The sequence below is a fragment of the Seriola lalandi genome, unplaced genomic scaffold (assembly GCF_002814215.2).
Source record: "Seriola lalandi dorsalis isolate HSWRI2012SDOR001 ecotype SW California unplaced genomic scaffold, Sedor1 jcf7180002054978, whole genome shotgun sequence".
Taxonomy (NCBI): Eukaryota; Metazoa; Chordata; class Actinopteri; order Carangiformes; family Carangidae; genus Seriola; species Seriola lalandi.
Window position 1 is genome coordinate 136,180 of NW_019525528.1, and position 21,334 is coordinate 157,513.

The following is a 21,334-nucleotide window of genomic DNA, read 5'->3' on the forward strand; positions in this document are numbered from 1 at the left end:
ATGGAACAAGACGAAAAGAAAAACGTTTAAAAGAAGGAAACAGGAGGAAGACCACAGGAAAAGACTCTACAGAAACGACTGGAGATATACGGCGGCCAGTCGTCTCCGTTTTGGGGGATGAACGAAACTTCTTAAAGGTTTAACACAAAGTTTATGATCAGAGAAAAAAAATCAACAATACAATTCAAGTAAAGCCTCATGTGTTTGTGAACAAACAGATGTGCACGTTTTATTTTGGCGTCCACAGATCAGAGCAGTTCTGCTTCCTGTCGTGTCGTTTCATTGATCATTAGTGATTAGTGATTATTAAAGTTTCAGTCGAGGATGTTTTCCTCTGACGTGTCGTGAGGTCGAAGAAGAAATACTTAATCAACTGGTTCCACTTCACCACTGGAACATCTGGATCAGCCCTGATGTGACGTTCAGGATCATGTGACCTCACTGTCACAGTGTGTGTTTGTGCAAAGGAGTGAACTGTTTCTAGCTGTTGTCAAACTCTTTATTTATTGATCGATCAGTCAGCCACAGATCAAAGATCAATCTCCTCACAGTCTCAGTTCTGAACATCTGGACTCAGTGAAATAATATTGATCAGATGAACCTGCTGTGATTAACGAGCTGCGATTTAACGAGAGAAGCTGCTGACGTCACCTGACAGATTTCCCGCCTCGTGGTTTGTGGGTTTCGACCAGTTTAGACCAGGAAGTCTGAACCTGGATCAGAATGGTCTTAGTCACATGACCTCTGGTCTCACAGTAATAACTGCCAGAGACAGTGACAGAAAAACTTTGGATGAACGAATCAAAACTTCTTCATCCCTCAGTCATGATCCACGAGTCCAGGTCAGTTTGTACAACACAGAATCCACCTCTGGGTTTCCTGGTCGTCCGCTCAGCTCAATCCCATTAAACTAAATAATCCACTCCAGGTTTTCTCCCGTCTCACTCCTCCGTCTTGTCCGTCTTCGTCCTCTTGGCTCCTGAGGGTCCCATCAGAGTCAGGAAGTCTCTGAGCCTCTTCCTGGTGTCCTTCAGTCTGGACTGGTTGGTGTCTGTGTCTGGGGGGTCCTGGTGGAGGTCTGCAGACCTCTCCCCCCTCTCTGAGCTGGGTGGTGTCACAGGTGGATGATGAAGCTCTGAACTGAACGTCTCCTTCAACCTGAAGTGAAACGTCTCCTGCAGTTTGTTCAGGACGAGGTCGTCCTGTAAGAACAAGAGAAGGATGATTGACAGGTCAGACGACCAATCACCAACCACTCACCAATAAACACTGAGCTCTGACTCTGAGCATTTAGACTTGGGTTCACACTGAGCTACTGAAGCTGATGTGTGACGGGTCTGACTGGTGCAGCAGACAGGTGAACGCTGAGGTCGTGGAACCTCCTGAGATCATAAACATGTGATTTTATTTACAGTAGACGGAGCAGAGTGAACAAATAAGTGCAAATCTTCTTTGTCTGTTTATTTATTTTCATTTATTTTTCAGTCTGATCATGTGACATGCGCGTGTCACACTGCAGAACCTCATTTTCTAATTACTTTGCTGAGTAAAAAGGACTGAGAAGGATTTTGATTTAATCAATCATGCATATTTGATCATATTTTGAATGTTTGTACCTCAGAGTTTTTAAATGTTCTGTTGTTTGGAAAGTGTTTGCCGTGTTCTGACTAAAAAGAACAGTTTAAAACAGTTTGGTTTCTTCAACTTTCACTCAGGAGCAAAAATCAGCCTCTAAAGCTGAAAGAAATAACGATGAGGCATTTATTGAGATAATGATATTAATCGTATCGGCCAGCCCTAGAGTGTAAGAGGAAGAAATCCATACATGAAGCATCATGAGTGAATGAGCAGGTGGACACACCTGAGAGGATGATGTCGCCTTGAACAGACGCCAGATGTCCGACAGAAACTCTGCAGCTGTTCGATAATGAGGAGAGCGACGGAGAGTCAGACGCTCCGAGATCAACGTCAGACGAGACCAAACATCACCGACCTGTAAACAAACACAAACATTATGTGTGTGTGTGTGTGTGTGTGTGCGCGCTTCGCTCTGCTGCAGCGCCACCTGCTGGACGAACTACTTCCAGTCTCATCTGAACCGGAGATCAAAGTCTCAGCTCTGCTGGTTTGAGTCCATGTCTCCTGCTGTTATTGCAGGATAAAGATCGATCACTTCCTGCATGTGTTTCACAATAAGAGCAGTTGCTGCCTTCATTGTTAAACCAGATGTACTGACAGTCCCACGCGGGAACATCAGCTGAAGATTTTCTAAAAACCAGATTCAGACATTTTGTGGACGTGATGGTTTGTCTTCATTTATGAGACGATACAGAAGAGGACGGTTTTCTATTGGTCACACTGGAGCTGTATCAGCTGATGAGCGCTCGGTGTCTGAACAGCGCCCTCAGATGGATAGATCAGAGAGTGGCAGGAATCACACACTGGATTATAGAGGTGGACTGTTCGTTTAAATGTAAAACACCTTCCACAAATACCAAACAGAAATGTGTAAACCACATCTGTGAACACATTCAATTCATTCATTCATTCATTCATGAATATCTTCTGAACATTTACAACTTTCAAACATTTGTGAATCAGTTTTTTATTTGTGGATCTCAGTTCTTCGTTTGTGGATTTGAATTTTACACATTTTAGTTTTGAGACAAACTCTCCGTCACTCCACTCGTATCACTCGGCCACTTTCGGAAAACACGTGATCGACTACTAACAACGCCATTTCCACTTTTCAAAGTAAGAGCACGCAGTCTTCTATGAGCTGTTTTTTTGGGCGACCAGTAACGTGCGCCACATTAACAGTTGTAAGATCTGAAGTGACAGGACTTGGTTCAGGTCTTTGATGGCACGTCTGTTGGTGATGATGTTTGTTAAGAAACGACACATTGCGATTTTATTGTTCATTGTTAATATGTATGCTAAGCTAACGTTAGCTACTGGACAATGGATAAACTGACCTCAGACAGTGGAGTGCAGCCTTCAACCTTCAGCTGCAGCAGCAGACTCTCACACCTCTGAAACACAGACAGTAGAGAACGTATGAGAGCGAATCAACTGATCACTGATCAATGTCATGTTTGTGTGTGTGAGGACTCTGACCCTCTGGTCCAGCAGACTGAGGCAGGGACTCTGTGGACTCTGTGGCCTTTCAGAGCTGTAGGGGTCCGAGGGGTCGGACAGGTCCTGACACAACGAACAGATCCACTCTGACCTGTAAGACACAGAGGACAGAGGTGAAGTGTGAGGACAATCTGAATGGAAGTGATTTAACCAAGTTTCTGTAACTGGGACATAAAGTGATTTTATTTTAGCAGAAACTAGAATCTCCTCCGTCTGTTGTTTCCTCCATCAAACGGACAAGTGTCAGGAAACATGGTCATAGTCTCTCCTTCAAGAGTTACAGTGTTGAATAATGACCAGAACATTAAGATGTCACAGTGAAGTTGACCTTTGACCTTTTGGATATAAAATATCATTTTATTCTTATAGACTTTTGAGTTAAATTGTGTCATGATTAGTGGATGAATTCTTGAGTTATGGCCAAAGACAGGTTTTGTGAGGTCACCATGACCTTTGACCACCAAAATCTTACCAGTTCATCCTCGAGTCCAAGTGAATGTTTGTACCAATCAAATTGAACCACCGACCTTCCAATTAGTAGACGACCCACTCTACCTCCTGAGCCACAGGAGCATTCAGGTACACTGAGCATGTGCTAACCCAAACCCGAGACTGAGAAGATCCAATCAGGAGGCGAATGTGGGCGTCTGTCATTGTTTCCAAAAGTCTCAGTTTCTGTCCATCCAGACTGAAACGCAACCCCGGACTTTTCAAAATAAAACACAAACCCGGAGTTTTCAAAATAAAACACAACCCCAGAGTTTTCAAAATAAAACAGGGTCAGCAGCGATTCAGAAACACCAGACGTTAGCACAGCAAGAGTGATGGGTTTCAAACTAAAAGCTGTTAATGTGGTGCCCTGGTGCACCTCAAGACACATTTCAAAGTGTAACCTTAAGATATTAATATTAAGTATTGATTGGTAAATGGACAATATAATATAGAGCTTTTCTAGCCTTATCGTCAATTCAAAGCACTTTACACTACAAGCCACATTCACCCATTCACACTGCGCTTTACTACCAGACACACTCTCAGACACTGCTGTTAGATCAGGGTCAGTGTTGGGTTCAGTATTTTCCCTTCATCACGAACGCTGGAGGAGCCAGGAAATGAACCGCCGACCTTCCGATTAGTGGACGAACCGCTCTACCTCCTGTGGTACACAGCAACAAGTGGTAAAGTCATTCTTACCAAATGTCAGGTCCAACAGGGGGAAGGTGACAGTCTCTGTGGTATCCTCGGCTGCAGGACAAACAGATTATTGAAGCGTGAGCAGATCCACAAGCAGAGCAGGAAAGTATCTGCAGGGTCACAGGAGACGATGGAGACGACAGAGGGTCCGTGGAATCCCATAAGTCATCGGAGACATCATCAACGTAGGACTGAAACACAGCAGAGCAACAGTTGTCTCATCCCGTTGTTAAAACCTACTTTGTCAAGTTTGTTTGGACTAAACATGATTAACATGCGACTTCGTACCTGAGAGTCTTCACCAACCTCTTCCACGTAAACCTCATCTTCAGTGTCTCCAGGGATCAGAATGAAACCAGGGAGGGGACGTCCAGGTCGGGGCAGGGACAAAGGTAGTCTCAACAGAGACACTCTAGGCTGATATTGGCTCAGACTGAAGTCCTTCTGTCCAATCACAGAGCTCGGCCCTTCAGTATCTCCGTCTTCTGTTTGAGGTGGAGAAGGTTTACCTGAAGGTTTGGGTTCCTCAGACACCGAGACGGTCGGTATGTTCTCTACAGGGAGACTGACACCAGGCCGGGGACATCCAGGTCGGGGCTGGGACAACTGCAATCTGAACAGAGACACTTTGGATTGACGTCGCCTCAGATTGAAGTTCTGCTGTCCAATCACAGAGCTCAGTTCTTCAGTATCCCTCTCTTCTGTTTTAGGTAGAGACGGCTTCCCTGAAGGTTTGGTTCCTTCAGACACCATGAAGGTTGGTTTGTTCTCTGTGGAGGGACTGAGACCACCAACGCTCGGTCCTTCGGTATCACTGTCTTCTGTTTTAGGTAGAGACGGTTTCCCTGAAGGTTTGGTTCCTTCAGACACCATGAAGGTTGGTTTGTTCTCTGTGGAGGGACTGAGACCACCAACGCTCGGTCCTTCGGTATCTCTGTCTTCTGTTTTAGGTAGAGACGGTTTACCTGAAGGTTTGGTTCCTTCAGTAACGGTGGAGGTCGGTCTGTTCTCTGCGGGTTCTTGCAGCTTCGCTGCCTCCTCTGGCACTTTGTGATCACAGGCAGAGTCCGCCTCCGCCATCACCACTGTACTCTGCGGCTGGTGTTTCAGAGAGGACGGATGAGGTGCACTATCACAGATTAGACGCTGGGAGGCAAGAAGTCGAGTGTGCGCAGCAGAACTTTCATCTGTCAGAGTACAGTGGTTTGGCGCCGCTGTGTGGCTCTGTCCAACAGAGATTGAGTTTTCTGCGGAGGCTGCAGGAAGATTTTGACAACTTCCTGAGACCGGAGGGCAAGACACAGTCTGACAGAGCAGCAACTGAGGCAACTGAGGCATGACTGGGTAGAGGGCGACGGAGCTGCCGGACACCTGGTACACAGTCTGAGTTTGAGCTGTGATCAGGGGAACGAGGGTGGGCTGGTTCAGAACTACAGCCGGTTGGACGAGTTGAACAGTACAGGATGGAGACAGAGCTTTGGACAGGGACAAACCTGACCTGATAGGCAGCTGCTGAGACACCAACGTCAGAGTCGAGGAGGACTGAGACTGAACAGGTTGAGTTGGTTGGTTGAGGTTTGGGCAGGAGGAGGGAGGCAGACACGACTGATTGGACGTAGAGGTCCTGGTTTTGGGAGGGGGGGGCAAGGACAAGGATGACAAAGACGAAGGGGGATGCTGTACTGGAACAAGTGAGGCAGTGTCATTAGTGGTCCTAGTCTGGGGAAGAGTCTTGCAGGAAGGTGCCAGAGAGGTGGAGGTGGGAGGGGTGACAGCAGGGTAGGGGCTGGAGGTGTCTGGAGTGTTCTGATTGGAGGTTTGTGAGACAGAGAAAGGGATCCATGTAACTTTAAGTTCACCTGGAACAAAAACAATGAAGCGTCAGCAGCTGATAACCAATCAACTGCCACTTTACAGTTCATCATCTTCACATCAGGACATTCAGAGCCAATCAAAAGGCAACTAATACGCGATGTCATCAGGAACAGCCCGTAGGGACTCATCAGAGCAACAAACTGATGATGGGCCCACGACATTTAATCACACAGTGAAACCACTGATGTGGTTCTCATGTTTCTTTGGAGTGATGGACGGTTTGACGACTTTAACGACACAACCATCCAGTTTGTGGTGTTTTATTCAATTAAATCAATTCATCCCTTTGTTTTACAAAAAATATGCCAGAAAATAGTAAAATAAAATGCCTGTTATAATTTCCTTCAGACCAAAGTGACGTCTTCAAATGTCAAATTTTTTTTCTTAAAAAACATTAAAACAATGACGTGATTGTTGCTGATTAATTTCCTGTGGATCAACTCATCGATTAATCGACTAATTTAGGGAAGCAGCCTTTACCATTAATATGCACCTGAACTGTGGAGCACCCTGAGAAATATTATAGGGACGGGCTCAGTGGACGACTATGGAAGCCGAGAACGGCCATGCCCCTTTTGAGGATTGGTCCGATCCAGCACACAATCATCACACCTGTCCTTCGTTATATCGAGATAACGAAATAATTAATTTGTTATCATGAGAAAATGATCTTTGTTATATCGAGATAACGAAATAATAAGTCGTTATAACGAGAAAACAGTGCAAAAAAAAGAAAAAAACAGTGCAAAAATAAAAAAGGGGCATGGCCGTTCTCGGCCTCCGTAGACGACAACTGAAAACACACCTCTTCGATTTAGCTTTTGATCAGCTCTTATTGTTTTAATGATTTCTGTTTTAACTCCTCCATTTATATTTGTCAAAAAGCTGCATCTTGCTCTACAAATAAAGTTCATTACTATTATTAATATAATGAATCGTTGCAGGTCTTCATACTGTTGACAGTGAGTTTGATCTTTAATTGGCAGAAGCCTGATTTCATTATTCGTATAATGAAAACTGCTAGTTGCTGAATAAGGCGACGCGTTCACAGAGATGTCACTCAGGAAAAACAAAACCCTTCCTGTCGAAGCTCAACAGATTGAAATTGAATTCAATGTCTCAGAGTTTCTGAAATTAAAGCAAAGAAGAAATAAAGAAGGAATCAGTGAATCTAAATGTGTGACTCCTTGTCCTTCTCTCTACAACAGAAATCAGACAAGTTCAGAAGTTCACACTCGTGTCACTTCCACCTTCAGTCCAGTTCATCCAGACCAGCTCCGGTCCTGACCAACCAGTCTGTCTGTCTCCCTCCACTCTGCCAGCAGGACACAGTCCTACTTCCTGCAGTACAGTGTTGTCATGGTGATGATCACAGGGTGTAGTGACACCATCATTGTCATCATCCACCATCATTCACTTCCACTGCTGCAGGGAAGCCGTTAATCTCTGACTTCATCCCTGAAAATGTTCCAACTTCGATGTTTGTTTTATTTTTTATTTTTTGGCAACTTCACCCAAAAGTTTCTCACTGAACTTCAGCTGCTGAACTTTCAGTAAAAACAGGGAAAATGGCAGCGATCTAAAACTTTTGACTGGTGGAGGAACTTTGTTCATATACAACTGTTGAAAGAGCAAAGACACATGAGAACTCTGCAGCAGGAGCGTCTCCAACTCACCAAAGTTTAAAAGGTTTCCCATAGTCTTCCCGTCAACGAGGACCTGCAGCTGGGACATGGTTTGAGGGGGAGACGGGTCCTGGTCTTGAACATCCTTCAGCTGACACTTGATCTGGAGAAAGAAAATACCAGGACCAGGTCAAACTGGTTGTTTATCTTCTGCTCTATGATCAGTTCACCTGCAGCTCCAGAGAGAAAACATGATCTAATGAGAGGATTGTCCAGAAGGTGTGGTGGTGACAGGTGTGCTGAGCAGCAGGTGAGGGTCTCACATGTGCCGACCAGGTGAACAGAGCGGACAGCTCCTGGATGTTTCTGGCCTTGTCTGTGGTTTTAGTCAGTAAGAGCTGCTTCTCCTGCAGCTTCTTCAGCTTCTCCATCCTCCTTTGGATCCACACACACTCTGACTGAGACGCCTTCTGCTCAGAGAGAGAGAGAGAGAGAGAGAGAGAGAGAGAGAGAGAGAGAGAGAGAGAGAGAGAGAGAGAGAGAGAGAGAGACAGAGACAGAGAGAGAGAGACAGAGAGAGAGAGACAGAGAGAGACAGAGAGAGACAGAGAGCGACAGATACAGAGAGAGAGAGACAGAGAGAGACAGAGAGAGAGACAGAGAGAGACAGAGAGCGACGGAGAGAGAGAGAGAGAGACCGAGAGAGAGAGAGACAGAGAGCGACAGAGAGAGAGACAGAGACAGAGAGACAGAGAGAGACAGAGAGAGAGTGACAGAGAGAGAGAGAGACAGAGAGAGAGACAGAGAGAGAGACAGAGAGCGACAGAGAGAGAGACAGAGAGAGACAGAGAGACAGAGAGAGAGACAGAGAGAGAGACAGAGAGAGAGACAGAGAGACAGAGAGAGAGACACTGAGCAACACCACCGCTCCTCATTAACCAGCGCTCCTCATTAACCAGCGCTCCTCCATTAATGTCAGTTTCTTCTGAGAGTCTGAAGGTTTTTGCTACGGAGGAATTTCTGACATCATCATTTACAAAGAAAGAATCTGCAAATATATGAAGTCTATTGAAGTCATTTTAATAAACAAATATTAGCAAAGTAACTGATGACAGAAAACATGAAAGACTGCACAGACAAAGCTGATATTGTGCGAGTCTGAATTTGAAATGAAAAATAAACAAGCAGGATACTACTGTGCACGAACGGGCTGATGCTCGACAACGACCCTGACAGGGAATTATCTTCAGTTTCAAAATAACAAAACCTGTCTGAGATAAAGACGCAGCCGGATTCACCCTCACATGATCATTGTTGCTTCTCAAGGTCAGAAAACCTGCTGTGTAAGAGGAAACATTTCTCAGCAGCTGAGCAAAGACTTCAGAGGGCGAAACACTGTGACTGAAGCTGCAACTGATTTTCTTATTAACTGATTAATCAATTAGTGAATAAAACATCAAACCAGAGTGAAAAGTTCTGATGTCACAGACCAACAGTCAAAAACCCAAAGATTTTCAGTTTATCTTGTAAGAGGCTGAAACGTCTTTCCTTTTTTTTTTTTGCATAAAAAAGACAAAAATGATTAATTGATTATTATAATTGTTCAATTAAGTGTTCTGACATCACCAGCTGATGTCACAACTTGGCTGCTCTGACATCACCAGGACATGAGCACAGTGATTGGACAGTACCTTGACCTCCTCCAGGATGTCTCTCATCCTCTTCTGCAGGATCTCAGAACAGATCTTATAAGAACTCTGCAGCTCCGTCTTCAGCTGACTCTCCCCCCGGGCGATGTCCCGCAGCCTGGAACACAGCAGCAATGCATCATGGTCTTTATTCAGGGGGTTCAGACTGTGACGTCACAGACTTGGGGAGGTCTGGAGGACTCTCCTCAGACTGTACCTAGTCTCCATGTCCTGCAGGCTGCGCCTCACTGTTTCTCTCTGCGCTCTGATTGGCTGAACCCAGGCCTCCAGCTGCTTCTTCATATTGACCAGTGCTTCAGTGACAAACTGATACCTGAGGAGGGGGTGGAGTCAGAGCAGAGACAACAGCATGTAAAGGTGTTAGAAGGGGCGGGCTTAAAGCTCAGTGACATCACACTCTACATATTTTCTGTTTACTGTGTACCTGTGGTTCATGTGAGCCATCAGCTGACAGTCTCTACAGGTGTACTGGTAACAGGTGAAACAGTAGAGTTTGAGCGGCTCAGATGGGTGATGTCTGCAGAACTTGGTGGGAGGAGCCGAGATCTCTCCTGAGAAGATAAACAGATAAACATTGTTAACATTGTTAACATCCTGCAACCACATGAAAACACAAAGTGTCCTGACCTGTGGTGGACTGACCTGTGGTGGACTGACCTGTGGTGGACTGGTCTGTAGTGGACTGGTCTGTAGTGGACTGATCTGGCTTCTGGTTCAGGATCCGATGGGATCTGGTCACAGTGACTCTGCGATGAGCCACCACACAGTCGTCACACAGAGCTTCTCTACAGTCCACACACCAACATCTGGACGAGGAGGAGACACAGCTGCAGCACTGAGGAGGCAGACGGAGATGTGTTCAGGTCAGAGGTCAGAGGTCAGATGTCAGAGTCTCCTCCTTTAACACATGTCAAATTGTCCAGGTGAGACAGGAAGCAGGCGGCCCTGTCAGTCTCAGGAGACCTGGTCCCTGTCTGAGAGTCTGAAACCTCCGACTTAAACCCACGGTGGACTAGGACCCAGGACCCCTGACCCCTGACCCCCCTGTGTTACCTGCTGACTGAGGCCGTTTCCTGGATCTCCTGTTGTCTCCATGTTGAGAAGAGAACTCATGTCCTGAGAGAGAGAGAGAGAGAGAGAGAGAGAGAGAGAGATGTTGGAGGTCAGAAGTCCAGGTCTGGACCTCTTCACCAACTCCAGCTGCACATCTACTGGAGTCAAAGAGAAGAACTCACAGAGCTGGACACAGTTAATGCAAAAGGGTTTATTCTTCAACAAGAGAATAACCTGAAAACAGAGTGCCTGAGCACCTTCCTACTGTTGTGTCCCAGCGGCTATGTGAGTTAAGGATAGGAGTGTTTTTAGAAGAAGACCCTAGGTGAAAAGTCAGGTGTCAGAAGTGGGACGAGCACCCCATCCTTTCCTGTTTTTCACACATTCCTAAAGCTGACATCTGGTTTACATAAAAGAATTTATGGTATCTTTTATCTTCATATAGAATGACCATGTTTGGGCATAAATGTTGGCTCTGTGCCACTATAGGTTATTAGGATTATTAGGAGATTACAAGAAGGCTCTTGTAATAAACTTTTTTTCCATCATCATCTTCACATCATCGCGGCGGAAGAAACGACACTACAGTCAGCCATCCCTCCTTCTTAGGTGGAAGCTCCACGTATTTTTCTAAAGAGAACCTATCATCTCCATGGGAAAAATGGTGTCCAGCCTTTCCTGAGATTCCCCAAACCTGATGGCGTCAGATTTCCAAAAATCCCCCATCTTTCTCCAACCTGGGTCCGTTCACACAAACTCCTCGCACCGTTATCTCCAGGGATCCTCAGACCATTTAAAAAGTTAAAACTTTATTCCTTCCAGGTCACATGCCACGGCAAACTTCCTCCTGCAAAGGCTGGTTCACATGCAAAACTAACTTCAGTTGTGGATACATTGAGTTTATAGGTTTAACATTTAGTATATTTATAATGGAGAGAGAGAGAGACAGAGAGAGAGAGACCCACAGACAGACAGACAGACCCACAGACAGACAGAGACAGAGAGACCTACAGACAGACAGACAGACCCACAGACAGACAGAGACAGAGAGACCTACAGACAGACAGACAGACCCACAGACAGACAGACAGAGAGACCTACAGACAGACAGACAGACCCACAGACAGACAGACAGAGACACAGACAGATGCTGTTTCTTCATGTCATTGTTTTTTCTTCATGTCAACAGTGTGTGTTGCTCTGGTTGTGTGTTCTTCGTTGTGTATTTTTGTGTTTTTTAATCTCTAATCTTTGTGGCTTTTAAATTGCCTCGTGGCGACAAATAGTTTATTGAATTGAATTGATATGAAAGTATGAAGAGAATCGCTTTTATGAATATTATGATAAACTACAATAAAAACTTCAAACAGGAAGAAGAAGCAGTGAAATGTTCTTCTTCTCCTCATAATTAAAACAGATGTTTGAAACAGCGTTGAGGATTTACCCGGGATGTCCGACACACTCACAACAATCAGAGGAAATTAAATCCCGGGTCACAGAGGACGGTTTACACCGGCGCTCAGTTAACGGCGCCTGAGGAACTAGACCCTCGGAAGTCCTCGGTGATGTTTCGGAGACATTTTGTGTTAAAATCCGTAACGTCTGTAAAAACCGAGTCAGGGACAGTTGATGTGATAACACGGGTTAACTCAGCCCTGTGTGTCGGTCCGTTACCGTTAAATCCGCGCCTTCCTCCGCTCGCTCTCCGGTACCTCTCCACCGGCGGGAAACTCGAACCAGATGAAAACAAACATGAAAAATCCTCGTTAAAGTTTAACAACTCCGTTTGATCGATGTGAACACAACGACTCTACTTTTTCTTTCTTCTTCAACTTCTTCTTCTGGTTCTTCTTCTTCTTCTTCTGTTGGCGGCGGACCTCCATCAACCAGGTGTATTACCGCCACCTCGTGGCTGAAAACTGGACACTGCAAACAGACGCGTTAGAGAATGAGCAGATTCCCTCCCGCAAAAGGAATACGTACATACACACACCCTATTTCATAGCTTTTACATATAAATATACATATACATTATAGGAGAGGATTAGGGCCACATTTTTTTCTGTGTGGCCCTAATTCTCTTCCATACATATTCCATATTTATATATATATATATATATATATATATATATATACAGTATATTTATTCTATGTTTATATATTGTATTTATATTGTTTCTGTTGTCATTATTATTAGGGGGTCCAAGCAGTGAAAGAAAGATTCTTTTTTCTTTCTTTCTTTCTTTCTTTCTTTCTTTCTTTCTTTCTTTCTTTCTTTCTTTCTTTCTTTCTTTCTTATATTTCTCTTCTAAAATTGTTTGTACAGCAAACCTATGGTCAATTCAGAAGTCTGCCACTGTATATTTTTAAAAATATGCAAAATCAATTAACAAGTCTTCATTCAAATGCCACCAAAACTGACACAGACATTTGTTAGATGGTAGATATCAAGTGTGTCAAACAGTGTTTGGATCGGACAGCGATATTTATAATCTTGGTGTAATTTGTACTGTATGCAAAACATTTTCTTTTTTGCTCTGTGTTGGATCCAAAGTCACCAAATTCTTGATTATTCACCACAAACCAGTAGAATGATGTGTGATTTTTTTCAGGACTTTCACGCCAACATTTTGTCAGTTTAAGTGTTTCAAAGTGAAACAATCAAAAACACCCCAGTTTTGCACATGTGATGTCATCGCCTCAACTTGTGTGAAGGCAGGTGCAGTACATGGTTATCCAGTGGTGCAACCAGTAAGTCACCTTCTCTGGGGATACCAAGGTCAGGGGTTTAAAACCCCAGATGGCCAAAGTCTTGCTTCATCAAAAATTAAAAGTTAAAACGTGGTATTCAAATGCTTGCGAGCTGCTTGGAACCAGATAATTGCTGCAAGCAGCTATATTCTTCTTCTTTGATGTTTTACAGTCGTTGGCGTCCACCCTCAGTGTCCATCCATTTTAAGTCTATCTTTCATCCTAACAAAACGAAACAACTATTTCCTGTCATCTCCTCTGTCTCCACAGTCTAATGTATTTTAAACCTTGTTCTCTTCTCCCGCTTTAAAATTTCTGCAACTGTGTCATCATTTCTTAAGTATCTTCCTGTATGATATTTCTCTGTAGCATAAGTTGCCACATGTCACATCCTGTTGATTAATATTAATAAATATATACCACACACTCTGCTCAGTGACTCTGAGCTTTGTGATTGTTGGTGTCAGATGCTGGTTTGAGTGTTTCTGGGATTTTCTCTCACAACAGTCTCTAGATTTTTTAGTCAGAACAACAACAACAACAGCATCCAGTGAGCGGCAACTCTGTGCTGATGAGAGAGGTCAGGGGTCAAGGGAGAATGGACAGACTGTTTGGATCTGACAGAAAGGCTATGGTCACTCAGATAACCACTCTTTACAACTGTGCTGAGCAGAAAAGCTTCAAAGTGAACAACACGTCTAACCTACAAAAGCAGAAGACCATGTCAGGGTCAACTTCCTGTCACTAAGACCAGAAACCTGAGACTACAGTGGACACAGACTCACCAACACTGGACAGGTGAAGAAAAGCTCTATGTCTCAAACCGGTTTCATCAACATGACAGTGAGTTCAGTGAACTTCAGCTCCACTGAACCAGTGTTGATCCTGAGGACTGACAGTCATTACTACTGTTAATGTATGGCAGTGTTAAAGCGACTTAGGGGAGTGGTTAAGGCGGGACTTCCAGACTTAGAGGTGTGACCATCAGTCATGTAAGTTACTTTGTGGGATGCAGAAATAACAAAATCCTGCTCTGAAACAAAACGTTCATTACATGTGTAAATGAAAACTTGTGATTTGAATATAAAATGTGACAGAGCCTGACACTGATTTGTTTAGAGGACGAGTCAAGCTTCAACGCTCCTTGATCAGGATTATCATAATTATAACATTAATCAAATAAAGAGATAAAGAGATAAAGAGATGCAGTGAAGTTTGTTTGAAACTCTCGTGAAAGGTTTCCAGATGTTCCGGGTTTGATTTCTGGAGAAATGAACCTGGTGTTGAAAGACTCTCTGAATCTTTAATTGTTTGTGAAAGCAAGAGAATTAAAAGACAAATGTCCCAAACGTCCCTGAGATAAGGTGACCAGATTTCTGAAATGAAAACCAGGGGCGTCTCCAGTTCGGCGATCAATATATTGCCAAAATAAGGACGGGAGGGGGGACAGTCATGTATTTCGACCATGGTAACTGTTGTGTTGTAATAAACTATTGTGAGGGCTGACTGATAAAATGACGACTCCCTACCTGTGAAGCAGTTGTGAAATTTGTTTGAAGTATGTTTGTTTTCATCAGTTTAATGATATGTGTTATGAACTCTAAACCAATGAGTGAGCCAGCCAACCTTTCCTCTGCCTAGAGACAAAAAAAAACAACAACTTTATTTTGATGATTTTAGCTTCACTTCTGAAGCTGCTATAGCTAGCAGTCAGCCCCCTCTGTTGGCAAAAACAAGCGCGACGTTAGATGTCTGTTTCTAATTACAAACTTTAAAAACAGGGACAATTCCGGGGACAGCTCCAACAAGGGACATGTTACCAAAAACGGGGACTGTCCCTGGAAAACGGGGATATCTGGTCACCCAACCCTGAGGCCTGTCTCTCTGTGACGTCCAGACTCTGACAGCTGTGACCTCACTCAGCTGTCATTTATAATCTGGTTTGTGTAAGAGAGGTCAGTTTGACCTGCTGCTTTACATTTGCACTGACTGTGTATTTGAATAAATCATTGTCAGGAATCACCCTCATCATCTCAAACAAATGGACTCTAATGAAGACCAGTACTTTGACTCAGGTCAACGTCTACATGCCTGACTTGTAGTTTAACCGTCTGTTTTGACTTGAGCCATGGACGTGATGGGAGGAGGAGGGAAAACTGATCAATATAAGACCAGGTAATCAGACTGATCAACACTGACTGACTGAAAGAGGTATGTTACACTTCTAAACTCAGCTTTATCTCATTAGTTATCTGTTAGATTATCTCATCAATTATTATTGTATCTCAATACCTCATTTGACACACCTGCACATACCTGTGTATAGATTTGTATGTTCTTGTTTCCATATCGTGATTTTTTAAATTCTGTGTCCGCTGATGTTTGACAGCTGCAGTCATGAAGAGAAGCGGTCTGGTCCTCCTGCTGCTGTCAGGTCTGTAATCCAACATGTTCATTCACTTTTATTTTCTGCACACTGCACAAGTCAGCTTTATCCTGAGACCCTGCATCTCCTCGGTCATTTTGAAAAAACATCTTAATTTACCCAGAAATCATTGTACCACAGTCTGTTGTTGATGGTGTTTTGGTCCTGGATGGTCTCTTCTCTGTGAAATCTTCTTGTTATATGAAGCTAGAGTCACTGTGTTTGCAGAGACTCCTCCTGACTGTCTCCTCTGTCGTCTCTCAGGTTATGTGTCGGTCTGTCTTCAGACTGACTATATGGTCAAACGTTTTCATCTCGTCGTTAAGTTCTTGAGCTGGCACCAAGCTAGGAGTTACTGCAGACAGCACTACAAAGACCTCGCCACCATTCTTGACTCAGCCAGCAACGCTGAGGTCAGCGATATCGCAAAGATGGGGACGTACTGGATCGGACTCCACCAAAGCAACTGGAGATGGTCTCAGGTCGAATACGTTGTTCAGATGAACACCTTGTGGAACAACAGCTGGGATGAGGGTGAGCCGAGGGACGGGAAGTGTGTGGCCATATCTGGACAGGGACGCTGGGCTGTCAGAGACTGTGAAGATCAGCATCCCTTCTCCTGTTACAGCGGTGAGTCTTTAATAGACCTGAGATCATCAGGTTTGATCTGAAGTATTTTACTTTGAAAAACCACCTGACATTAAATACAGTGAACAATGATTATTAAAGAAGATAACAGTCAGTCACAGCTCTCCTGTGATGGAATAATACGACACTAATAAGCATTTCCTCAATTTCATATTTTAGACATCAAAAACAGGAATTGTAAAAAGAATGTATAAATGAACAATTAATCCATCAATAAATACAGATTTAAAATGGATTTACAAAAACAGCATCCAACATTCATTAAATAAACCATTTATAAAGTATAATATAAGCCTCTCCATTTAGCTCCATTTATTTTGATGGTTTGATACTTAATTTATAAATTCTTGAAGAGAGAACTATCAAACCATCAAAATAAATGGAGCTAAATGGAGAAGCTAACAGGAGAAGCTAAATGACTAAGCTAATCGATTAGTTAGTAGGAAAAGGAAAAGCAGCTGAAAAAGGAAATGGAAATTGAAGAGGGAATCCAGGAATGTATCACATTTCAAATAGTTTTTCAAGTTCAATTATTTATTCATGAATTAATAAATGTATTTCAAATGTGTTTATTTTATTTAATTCAACTATATTGATGGATCAATCATTCATTTGTGAATTGTTTTTACAATTCCTTTTTTTAATGTCTAAAATATGAAATTAAGGAAATGCTTGATTAAGTCAAAGTAAAATATGAGGTAAACGTTGGACTGTGGGGATCCAGCCTTGCAAAAGAAAAGGCTGTAAACATGTTTATTTCTGCTGTAAAGTTGGATATTTTAACATGGGAGTCTATAGGGACTGACTCACTGTTGGAGCCAGACTCAAGTGGCTGTTAGAGGAACTGCAGCTTCTGGTTCTTCAGTGTTAATGCTTCATGTTTCAGTCTCAGAGGTTGATGCTTGGTGTTACCTGAATAGAATAGCTTTTCTTTTTCTTTGTTTTTATAAAGTATGATGTTATGGACTCAATAAGCAGATTTTGCATTGACTGAATATTTCATCAGAGTGAATAACTGCTGTGGTCTGAGTGTGTTCGTCTCTCTTTCAGCTGCAGCTAACCGTCACATTCTGCAGTCACACTCGATGACTTGGTCTGAAGCTCAGAGTTACTGCCGGTCCAAGTACACAGACCTGAGCAGCATCAGGATTCAAGAGGACAACGATGAGATCTCCAGTCTGCTGCAGTCCATCACTGACTCTGTGAACGGGACAGTGAATGGGACAATGGCCTGGATCGGGTTGCAGAGATATGTCTGGATGTGGTCAGACGGGAGTGACGCCTCCTACATGCCCTGGGGACCTGGAATGCCTGTTGGATTGACGTATTGTGTGACAACAAAGACGTATAAATTACCAACTACCTGGTACAGTCAATCCTGCCATAAAGCAAGCGCCTTTGTGTGTTACACAGGTGAGTCCTCCATCACTGTTCAAGCCTGCAGACTTCAGCCGGTCTGATCTGTGCTCATCAGGGTCTTTGTTCTCTGCAGAGGTCAGACAGTCTGTGCTGAGGTCGGTGAAGGTTCGGCTGAGCAGAGGATCTGCAGACCTGGACGACCCAACGCTGCAAGACTCCATCCAGCAGCAGGTCAGAGGACAGGGGGTGTGTCCTGGATCAGCAAGTATGAGATCTGGACCACACAGTTATAGTGAAAGCTTTTAATGAGGTACAGCTACTAATGTTGCTGCATCCTCGAGTACATGAGGGTCCGCTAGAGTCCAAGTCACAAACATATTGCCATTAAAATTTAGGTCATGCAGACACTAGTGGACTCAGACGGAGGATGGAGTTATAGTATAAAAACCTTTTAGCAATATTAAGAAATTTTCTTAACAGGCCAATAAAATTGACTAAATGACTGGTTTGGAGCATCTCTGAAACGCCAAGGTTCGTGTAGGGCACCCAGAAGACTCCCCAACAGTTGTCCAAGTAGGACAAGCCAAAAGCTGGAGATCCTATCTCACTGGGAGCTCAAATGGATGAATGTCGTCATCTCATCTCCTCCCCGCTGGAGTGCCCGAAGGATCAGTACTGAGACACCTTCTCTTTGCAATATACACCACCTCCTTGGGTCAATTATCCACCCGCACATATTTGCATATCACCGCTAGGCAGACGACACCTGACTATACCTGTGGTTCCTGCCAGATGACCTCACTGTCTGTGGGCTGTGTAGATCCCGGCCTGTCTCTCAGATCCCAGTCAATCAGGCTCTTCATCGCGATATCAACACCTCTTCATCTCTCACTACAACCAGGGTCATGAGAAACCTGGCGTCATGTTTGATGACCAGCTCTCCTTCTGTGATCATGTTGTACTTATCTCCTGGTCGTGTCTTTTTGCTCTATACAACATCAGGAACATCAGGTCTTACCTGACTCCAGACCAGACCATGGTTCTCTCTCACCTTCTGGCGGACCTCCCTTCACACACAGTGAAACCTTCACAGATGGTCCAGAATACAGCAGCTCGTCTGGTCTCCACTGTTGACCCATGAGCTCCTGAATCACATTCAGTCTCTAATGCTGCCTTCAGAGAGACCTCTGGGTCTGCTCCATCTACTTGAACTCAGTCACTCAGCGTGATGCTCCTTCTCAGATACTGTGTTCCTCTGATGAATGTGGTCTGTCATCACCGTCCTGCACACATGACCGTCTCAGTCCAGACTGTTCTGGTCTGTGGTTCATTAGGCCCAGGGTATTTGAAATGGACAGTCCACTTCAAATACCCTGGGCCTAATGAAAAGTTATTTGAAGCGGACAGTGTCCAATGGCAATACCTTGTAATTTAGATATTTATATGGCCATATATCCGAAGCCAATAAGGTTAGGAGGCTGATATTTTTGGGTATTCATCCTTGTTGGATGTCCTTTCACTGTACCAAATTTGAGGCAAATCGGAGAACCTTAAATTTTTAGCACTCTGATGGCAAAGACGATAAGGTATTTGAAGTAGATGGTCACTTCAAATAACTTATCATTGGGCCCAGGGTATTTGAAATGGACAGTGTCCAATGGCAATATCTTGTCATTTAAAAAACACAAAGTATTGCCATTGGACACTGTCCAATTCAAATACCTTGTACCCAATGTTAAGGTATTTGAAGTGGACAGTCCACTATAAGTTCAAGTCTATTTTGGGACTTTTCGGGCTTAAAAAATGGTCATCAGTGTCAATAATGGCTATCAGCACAAAGTGGACAAAAACCCCTTTGTGAAATAGGCACTCATTTGGACTGTACAAAACTTCCTCCTTATGGACAAATAACCCTCTAGCGCCACCTAGAGCAATTGTCCATTCAACACAATGGGGTGTCCTCTGGCAAGAACTTTGCATTGCCATTGTACAACTTTTAGCGTACGCGTGTCCATTGAGAGTACCTTAGGCCATGTGCGAGAACATGCCATTCATTTTTTGTCCAAAAGGTAGAAGCTTCCCTAGTCACACTCACATCAGCATGAAGAATCTCTCTTTTTTAAAGGGACAGTTCTGGTTTTTGACGTGGGGGGTGTGTGAGGTCGTCATATATAGTCAGTACATTACCCACAGTACATTATGATGATTGTGGTCCCACTTAGGAAAGGTGATTGGCAGAGTGTCAGAGTGATGACCTGCTGTGGGCGGGGCCATGAGATAAAACCTTTGGCATGACATTTTCCAACGCACAAGTGTACCTATTGAGCACACTTACGCCGCAGGTCAGCAGGTCAGCAGGTCAGAAGGTCAGAAGGTCAGCAGGTCAACAGGTCAGCAGGTCAGCAGGTCAGCAGGTCAGAAGGTCAGCAGGTCAACAGGTCAGCAGGTCAGCAGGTCAGCAGGTCAGCAGGTAAGCAGAGTGAATCAGAAAGCGGCCTTGATACAGTGCGCTCTGTAGGTGCAGATAAACCGCGGAAAATATTCTACATGAAACTACATTTAAACAGATGTTGGATTGTTTCAGTGTCTAAAACAGGTTTTTTCTCGTGGCCCCGCCCACAGCAACACATCACTCTGACACTCTGACGGTCGGCTCTCCTAACTGGGAGCGCGCTCATCATAATGTGGATAATGTACTGACTATATACTGTATGACGACCTCTCACAACCCCACGTCAAAGAACAAGAACTGTCCCTTTAAACTGTGTTTCAGCTGCAGCAGAAGCTGGAGGAGCGAGGGATGACGAAGGAGGTGAAGCTCAGATGGAAGACGCAGCCTGATGGGAAGGTTTTCCACAGAGAGGAGGAGGAGGGAGGTCACTGCGAGGAGGGAAACGTCTGTGTAACTGTGTAGTTCAGACACCAGGGATTGATCTATAATTTATTGATTTTTATTATCTGATAAATCTTCTGTGTGATTCATGATTTGACTGGTTGGATAAAGAAATTTTCTTTTGTTCTCAGTTTGTTTCCTTTCAGAAGCAGCAGCTTGTGTGTGTTTCCCCTTCATGTTTGAAATACAGTTATTTGAGAATAAACCTTTGTCAGAGGATTGATGTTTCATGTCTTCTTCATTTCCATGTCTCCTGACCTGATGTCCACGATAGTTCACTTTCTCAACCTCCTACTTCACAGTATATGTAGGAATTAGACTCAATGTCCAGTTTATGAAAACAGCTAAAACTGAGTCAGTCCGATGAACTGAACATATGTTTGTTACTAATGAACGTGATGCTCACACATCAGAAGGTGGCGGTAGTGAACTAAAAAGCTGTCCCCAGAAGATGAAGTGTGTTTTGGTTTTTTGATTCCAACAGAAGAAATCTGAAAAACAGACTCATCAGTAACGACACATGGAGCTGAAGCTTCTGTTTAAATGTCGGAGTGAATGACGATCAAATGTTTCTGTTTCATCAGAAAAGTAAAACCGTCGTCGTCTTCTTGACTTTTACAAACATTCAGACTTTGGTGACGCCACATAAATAATTCACTGAACA

At 43.9% G+C, this 21,334-nt stretch overlaps 2 protein-coding genes across 4 annotated transcripts; one reads left to right on the top strand and one right to left on the bottom strand.

Annotated features, from left to right (window-relative positions):
* Positions 1–183: 183 nt before the first annotated feature.
* On the bottom strand, positions 184–12,455 carry trim33l (tripartite motif containing 33, like). 3 transcript variants are annotated; one of them, XM_023396546.2, is made up of 14 exons: positions 12,269–12,455; positions 10,595–10,657; positions 10,169–10,376; positions 9,966–10,092; positions 9,738–9,854; positions 9,524–9,638; positions 8,156–8,302; positions 7,884–7,995; positions 4,621–6,191; positions 4,333–4,523; positions 3,118–3,229; positions 2,976–3,032; positions 1,862–1,993; positions 184–1,202 (listed from the first exon to the last, which is right to left on the bottom strand). In XM_023396546.2, exons 2-14 carry the CDS (start codon positions 10,652–10,654, stop codon positions 942–944), a joined length of 3,210 nt encoding a protein of 1,069 aa, XP_023252314.1. In that variant the 5' UTR covers positions 10,655–10,657; positions 12,269–12,455; the 3' UTR covers positions 184–941. The 3 variants fall into 3 exon arrangements, with proteins under 3 accessions (XP_023252314.1, XP_023252316.1, XP_023252315.1); XM_023396548.2 differs by having other exon boundaries at positions 10,199–10,376; positions 12,269–12,454; XM_023396547.2 differs by having other exon boundaries at positions 10,184–10,376; positions 12,269–12,454.
* Positions 12,456–14,797: 2,342 nt separating this feature from the next.
* LOC111646930 (putative C-type lectin domain family 20 member A) lies at positions 14,798–20,863 on the top strand. Its single transcript, XM_023396518.2, has 6 exons — positions 14,798–14,813; positions 15,735–15,779; positions 16,035–16,400; positions 17,469–17,831; positions 17,911–18,008; positions 20,551–20,863. The coding sequence occupies exons 1-6, from the start codon at positions 14,798–14,800 to the stop codon at positions 20,689–20,691; spliced, it is 1,029 nt and encodes a 342-aa protein (XP_023252286.2). The 3' UTR covers positions 20,692–20,863.
* The last annotated feature ends 471 nt before the right edge of the window (positions 20,864–21,334 follow it).

Coding starts and splice junctions, on each gene's coding strand:
- trim33l (XM_023396546.2), bottom strand. CDS start 10,654: ATGAGTTCTCTTCTCAACATGGAGACAACAGGAGATCCAGGAAACGGC. Junction 7,996..8,155: donor TGTTCACCTGGTCGGCACAT/GTGAGACCCTCA, acceptor TTCTTTCTCCAG/ATCAAGTGTCAGCTGAAGGA. Junction 3,230..4,332: donor CCTGTTGGACCTGACATTTG/GTAAGAATGACT, acceptor TGTGTCTTACAG/GTCAGAGTGGATCTGTTCGT.
- LOC111646930 (XM_023396518.2), top strand. Junction 15,780..16,034: donor GGTCCTCCTGCTGCTGTCAG/GTCTGTAATCCA, acceptor GTCGTCTCTCAG/GTTATGTGTCGGTCTGTCTT. Junction 18,009..20,550: donor AAGACTCCATCCAGCAGCAG/GTCAGAGGACAG, acceptor ACTGTGTTTCAG/CTGCAGCAGAAGCTGGAGGA.